This window comes from Mus caroli, chromosome 2, assembly GCF_900094665.2.
Source record: "Mus caroli chromosome 2, CAROLI_EIJ_v1.1, whole genome shotgun sequence".
Lineage (NCBI taxonomy): Eukaryota > Metazoa > Chordata > Mammalia > Rodentia > Muridae > Mus > Mus caroli.
Window position 1 is genome coordinate 164,192,137 of NC_034571.1, and position 7,233 is coordinate 164,199,369.

At 50.2% G+C, this 7,233-nt stretch overlaps 1 protein-coding gene across 1 annotated transcript; it reads left to right on the forward strand.

Moving 5' to 3' along the window:
• Positions 1-301: 301 nt before the first annotated feature.
• On the forward strand, positions 302-1,364 carry Mc3r (melanocortin 3 receptor). The gene has a single exon (XM_021156392.1). It carries the CDS (start codon positions 393-395, stop codon positions 1,362-1,364), a length of 972 nt encoding a protein of 323 aa, XP_021012051.1. The 5' UTR covers positions 302-392.
• The last annotated feature ends 5,869 nt before the right edge of the window (positions 1,365-7,233 follow it).

Consider the following 7,233-nt stretch of genomic DNA (forward strand, 5'->3'; position numbering starts at 1 on the left):
AGCTGTAACTGTAGCAACCGGTGTCGGGTGGGGATGAGAGAAGACTGGAGAGAGAGGGTCAGAGCGAGATGGGATGAGGCAGGCTGATCAGAGTCTGCACTGATTGCTGGAGACCGCAAAGGAAAGTTCTTTCTATGTCTCCAAGCCCCACTCCCTCTCTCTCTCTCTCTCCCTCTCTCTCTCTCTCCCTCTCTCTCTCTCTCTCTATAGATAGATAGATAGATAGATAGATAGATAGATAGATAGATAGATATCAATCTCTCCCTCTCTGGAGAAACTAAAGTCTAGACTGGACAGCATCCACAAGAGAAGCACCTAGAAGGAGAATTTTTCCCAGCAGCTTGCACAGGACCCTGCAGGAGCCGCAGCTGGGACTGGACCCGCTGTTAACCATGAACTCTTCCTGCTGCCTGTCTTCTGTTTATCCGATGCTGCCTAACCTCTCTGAGCACCCTGCAGCCCCTCCTGCCAGCAACCGGAGCGGCAGTGGGTTCTGCGAGCAGGTCTTCATCAAGCCGGAGGTCTTCCTGGCTCTGGGCATTGTCAGCCTGATGGAAAACATCCTGGTGATCCTGGCTGTGGTCAGGAACGGCAACCTGCACTCTCCCATGTACTTCTTCCTGTGCAGCCTGGCTGCAGCCGACATGCTGGTGAGCCTGTCCAACTCCCTGGAGACCATCATGATCGCCGTGATCAACAGTGACTCCCTGACCTTGGAGGACCAGTTTATCCAGCACATGGATAACATCTTCGACTCTATGATCTGCATCTCCCTGGTGGCCTCCATCTGCAACCTCCTGGCCATCGCCGTCGACAGGTACGTCACCATCTTCTATGCCCTTCGGTACCACAGCATCATGACAGTGAGGAAAGCCCTCACCTTGATCGGGGTCATCTGGGTCTGCTGCGGCATCTGCGGCGTGATGTTCATCATCTACTCCGAGAGCAAGATGGTCATCGTGTGTCTCATTACCATGTTCTTCGCCATGGTGCTCCTCATGGGCACCCTATACATCCACATGTTCCTCTTCGCCAGGCTCCACGTCCAGCGCATCGCAGTGCTGCCCCCTGCTGGCGGGGTGGCCCCACAGCAGCACTCCTGCATGAAGGGGGCTGTCACCATCACTATCCTGCTGGGTGTTTTCATCTTCTGCTGGGCGCCTTTCTTCCTCCACCTGGTCCTCATCATCACCTGCCCCACCAATCCCTACTGCATCTGCTACACGGCCCATTTCAACACCTACCTGGTTCTCATCATGTGCAACTCCGTCATCGACCCCCTCATCTACGCCTTCCGCAGCCTGGAGCTGCGGAACACGTTCAAGGAGATTCTCTGCGGCTGCAACGGCATGAACTTGGGCTAGGATGCCCGTGGAGGTGCTCCACATCCAGCCGAGAGACAAAAACAACGCTCAGACAGGACGTAAAGGGTGTTAGGAGCTGGAACTGTGCTTGGCTTCGTCTGTAAGCTCGTGGCCCTTTGCAGAGGGGACACGGCGTAGGATGGGCTGTCTGTGAGGATCTGTGTGTGGGTAAGTCAGTTTGATCTAGCACATAGCCTGGAAGAATCAGATAAGGTAGCCCTGAGTGTCATCTGTGTTCATTGCTAGGCACCCAGGGCTTGTGGCCCCTGCCTGCTCGTTGGCTTTGTACCAGTAACTCTGTGCTTCAAGCCAACCAGACCGGAGAGCTCTCGTGAACAGAAAGAGTGCTTAGACTTCCGGCAAGCGTCCTGGCTCACAGCAGCCACCTCCTGCCCACTACGGGGAGAGCTTTGCACATATTCTGTGGGAGACTGAGTGAAGCCCTGAAAACAATGTGATATTCGCTGCTCCCTTCCAGAACTTATATCTGTGCCAGCCTCCCCGAACCCCTGCACAGAGACATGACGCCCTTCTCCCTGGGCCGTTCGTTGTCATGGTTGTTATTGTTGCTGGAGTTTTGTTCGTTAAAATCTAAGCTTCAAAACCTACTGTATCAAAGTGCTCTAGTCAGTGGGAGGTCCTAGGATCCTGGCCATTGCAAGGTAGATGTTACTCTTTTAAGAACAAAGCAAACAAACAAACAAACAAACAAAACAATGGTCTGCTACTGTTGTGTCTCTGCCTTTCCAAGGCGAGGAAAGTGCAGGCAGGAAGGTGTGCGTTTCACTAGAAACTGCCTTGCTGCCGTTGGTGATCATTTGAGCAGCAGGGTCTGCCTCCTGCTCTTTCCTTACTTACTCCCAGGCTCCTTTCCGGCTCCTGGTAAGGGCGTGTCTATCAAGTGGTTATTTTAACATCATTTATAAGAGAGGCTGTCTTGGCTGTTGCTTCTTTTGCTAGATGCCGTGTTAAAGTCAAATGACCCTGTCGGCAACTTCTGTAACCCTGTCAAGTAAAGCAGTCACTCCCACCACTGCGGGGCAAGAAGATGTACATGCAGGCTTGCTGTATAACACCGCTGTGTGCTGCTGGCAACAGCCAGATCCCTTCTTGCCCTAGACAACTTCAGCTCGTGATATCTCCCTTGGTTTGTGTTCTCCTGCTCTTGAATACATGAGGTGGAGGGACCGTGCTTGAATTTTTCCTGCTATCATGATTACAGACATCATTTGTTTCTTGCTTTAATCGTGATGCTTGGGGGATAATAAAGGCTTTGGTTCCAGTGACCACAAAACACGTGTGAGAATGTGGTGCGCCCCCGGAGTCACCCTGTGCTTCCCACAAACAGACACAGCACAGGATCCATGCAGATGGTATTAAAAGAGTGTTGAGGGCAGGGGAGGTGGGTCGGTGGTTAAGAGCGTTGGCTGTTCTTGGCAGAAGGCTGGGGTTCCATTCCCAGAACCCACATCGTGGCTCAGAACCATTTGTAACTCTAGTTCCAGGTCTGACATCCGTTTCTGGCCTCTGAGGGCACTGCATGCATGTGGTGCACAGACATCCATTCAGACAAAGAACCCACATACATAAAATAAAGATAAATCAACCTTAAAAGTAATATGGGTAAGAGAGCAGTGTTTGCTAATGCTTTTTTTTATTTATTTATTTATTTATTTATTTATTTATTTTAGCCAAACCACAAAACTCTCCCATTTAGTTCCCCAAATTACCAGGCTTCTGGCTCCTCAGCCACTGCCAGTCCTCATGGTTTCAATAAAACACGAAATAAAAGGAACTGTGGGTAGCTACTCAGAAAGCAAATACAGAAGATGGGAAAATCATAACCACGGGAACATCCATAGGAACCGCAATGACCTTGCTCTGAGAAAACAAGACAGAGAGAAGTCACTTTTCCTGTTTTCGCATTGCTTGTCACATTGTCTCATCGTTGCCTGTCAGCAAATCTGTAAGTGGTGAACGCACGCAGTCCCAGGGACCTGAAGCACTGTGAGGACTCCTGGAGAGCCCCGTGTGGCGTGCCCTGTGTCTACCTGGTGTGGTGTGTCCTGTGTCCTGATGCTGATGTCTTTTAGCACCAACAAGTTGCTGTCAACAGATAGTCAAACTGGACCCACTTCTTACTGTGAGCATCCGTTCCTGGGGGTTCATCAGACAAGAACACCCTAAGAATCACCCAGCTTCTTTCCCAAGTGTACACTCTGCCTCTGTAGGTCTAAATGGGATTCTGAAATAAGATGCTGCTGTGTCTGACTCGCCCCCGCCCCCTGGGATTTGGCTGCTGGTCAGAGGACCTCACTTTTAGTAGAGTGGGCTTGGAAGACTTTCAGGCACGCCTGGTGCAAGTCTTCAGAGCGCTGGCCCGTGCCAGGAGCTGAGAAAGAGCTCTATAGGCATTTACTACGTGCACCCTTGCCACCCTACAAGACAGATGCTGTGGCAAGCTACACGCTACAGATGTCTGAAATTCAGGTTAAGGAGGTTTCCGAGGTAACTCAGCGGATTAACACACACAAGGAGATTCTACCTCAAGCTGTGCAGCCCTCGTCCACTCTCAGCCTTGTCGTGGGTCGAGTGTGAAATGCCTGCCACAGCTCATAGGTTTAGACACTTGACCCTCAGTAAGCGGTGCTGTTTTGGAAGGTTGTGTCAAAGTAGGGCCCAGCTGGAGCAAGTGATTTGGAAACCCAGCCTCAATTCCTGGCTGTTCTTTGCTTCCTGGCACGTGGCCAGCTGCCTCAGACTCCTGCCACAGTGGCTCTCTCACCGGGATGGTACAGCCTCTAACTGTGAGGCAAAATAACCACCCCTCTGTTAAATTGCATTTGTCGGGTGTTTGGTCACAGTGATGAGAAGAATAATATGCAGGCTTCGGTACCCTCCTCACAGAAAGAAGCTGGGGATGCCTGAATTGGCCCTGAATGACATCAGAGTGTACGTTCCCATGTTAGAAGGGTTCAGTGCATGTTCTCACCACGTTATGAAGGCTTGGTGAGTTTCCAGAAAGACAAGTTAGGATGAAGAGCCACAACTAATTATTTTATTTAGTGTAATTTTCCAAAAGTGTGTGTGGCCCCGGGGGAGCACAGAAGAGGTGAGTCCGAGTCTACTCAAGCTCTCGCTGACTGCTTTTCCTCAGGAAGACAACCTTGGACATCTCCTTCTACAGTCCATCTCAGATCTTGTGAGGGAGCCCATGGGATGCTGGGACTCAGGTAGGGAGGGGCATAATCTCCCTCCATCTAAAGCACTGGCCCATGGCAGCACTCTGCCTGCCTGCTGCCTGGACCAAGGGAGGTAGTAGCTCTCTGTCTCTCTGTCTCTCTCTCAATCTCTCTGTCTCTGCATGCATGTGTGTGTGTGTGTGTGTGTGCCTGTGTGTCTGTGGGTGGGTGGGTCTCTGTGTATGTGTCTCTGTGTGTATGTATGTATCTACCTCCCTCACTTCCTCCTTTCCCTCAACAAAAGGCACTAAAAGCCCTAACTTCAGGAAACCAAGTATGCCATGATATACAGCTTCCCACTGTATCTTAGTGAAATCAGTTCTTCCTCGGAACCAGGAGTCCTAAGGGTTTGATCTCTACAGTATTGTACCCCCTCCTTGTTCCTAGACTCTAATCCGCCCTGCCCAGACCTTTGCTGCTTCTGTTGCCTTTCTCTGAACTCTCTTCCCGAGATCCACCCATGATTAGGTTCTTATGGACCCTGCCATTTCCACCTCGTGGTTGAATCCGTTCCCAGCCTCCCTGTCTGCAGCTGCATCCATTCCCAGACTCCCTGTCACCTGCTGCATCTGATGCCAGCTTCCCTCTCTGTGTATCCATTTCCAGCCTCCCTCTCTCTGAATCTGTTCCCAGCCTCCCTGTCACCTGCTGCATCCATTCGCATCCGCCTCATCTCACTGCACACCTTACGGCTGGCGTACCCACATTTCTGTTCATTTGATCTCCGCCTGTGTCTTCCACGAGAAAGCAAGGTGTGGTGGATAAAATAATAACTAAGAAATGGTCATTGAAGCTGGGCGTGGTGGCGCACGCCTTTAATCCCAGCACTTGGGAGGCAGAGGCAGGCGGATTTCTGAGTTCAAGGCCACCCCTGGTCTACAGAGTGAGTTCCAGGACAGCCAGAGTTATACAGAGAAACCCTGTCTCCAAAAGCCAAAATAATAGTAATAATAAATAAAAATAAAATAAAATAAAATAAAAAGAAATGGTCATTGAACACGAGAGTTATTGATGCTCGAGGCAGGCATGGTGCACACCTTTAATCCCAGCACTGGGGAGGCAGAAGCAGGCAGATCTCTGAATTCCAGGTTAGTCTGATCTATATAGTGAGACCCTGTCTCAAGCAAGCCAAGTACATGCCCAGATTTGACCGAGAGACTACAACCTACCGCGTGGCCTCGTGTTTTGGTGAGCATATTAGTTATCTCTGCTTACCACACGCCAGTCTAGCCAACACGGCACGGCACGTTCCAGATTAAAGTGAGAGACCCTGTCTGAAGAATCAAAGTGGAGAGTAGCTGAAGGACAGCCAAGCTTGACCACTAGCCTTCACATGCACACACACACACACACTTACACATTCATAGCCACACACGTACATCTATCCCCAGGAGAGGCATTCTCAGCAGGTCTAGCTTTATGATTGGCATCCTTCCGTTGACCTGGTCAGTGTTTGGAGCAGCTTCAGGAAGCCTTGGCACTGCATCCCAGCAAAGTTTGTCAGTCTCAGCAACACAGACATCAATCTGGAGCCATAGTATCCTTTTCTGCAACCAGGCATCTTGTGCAAGGCAGGGTGTGGAGCAACATCCCTGGCCTCTGCGCACGCGCATGTACACACATACACACACACACACACACACACACACACACACACTCAAGATGCCAGGAGCACCATAATGTTATGTGACATGTGTCAGCTATAGCTCCAGATGTTGCAAATACCCCTGGAGGGCCAGGTCACCCCCAGGTGAGAGCCACTGCATGGCTCCTTCTCTTATCTGCTTCTTTCCTGGTGATCCCAGGGATAGACTGCCTTCCGTGGGGGTCTAGCTCTGTGCAGGCTGTCATGGTGACATGTGTGCATTTCAGACACTGCCCCTGGAAAAGACTGCCAATGTGTCTGGTCAGATAACCCAGTTCAAGAGGCCATTGGTATAATGCAGGCTGTGTTGCTTTGGCTCTGAGCTGCTGTACTCAGTCAACTGGGATGCGCTCATGGACCCCAGGAAAGCTCCCAGACCCTGTAGGATTCTCTGCCAGGAAAGCTAGCCAACAGAATAATCTGTTAGTTTATCTTCCAGGCTCTAAGATAAGCTAGAAATACCCTGTTGATAAGAGAACTACATATTCAACAGGTGTAGGCAACAAACACTTCAACACCCAGAACCTTCTTTGGAATTTGGTTTCCAGTCTCCAAACTCAGACCCATATTTGAGTCCTGTGTCTTCCACTGCTGCATGCTACTCACTGACGTTTGCCTATTGGGCAGTTACTTTTTGTAGCTATGGTTCAAGACTAGACTAGCTTTAAAGGAAAGGAAGGAAAGGGCTGGTGTATGGCTCAGTGGTAGAACACTTGCCTTATGTGAGCAAAGCTCTACATTATGAACTAGTGGGCCCCAAGGCAGCAAGATACTCTGCCAAGAAAACCAAAGGGCATAGTGACTGGAAAACAGCCAAGATTGCCCTCTGGGCATACATGCCCAAACACACTCACTATACACACATGCTAACACACTCACTATGCATACGTACAGACACACTCACTATGCACACATGCTGACACATTCACTATGCACACATGCAGACACACTCACTATACACACATGCAGACACACTCACTAT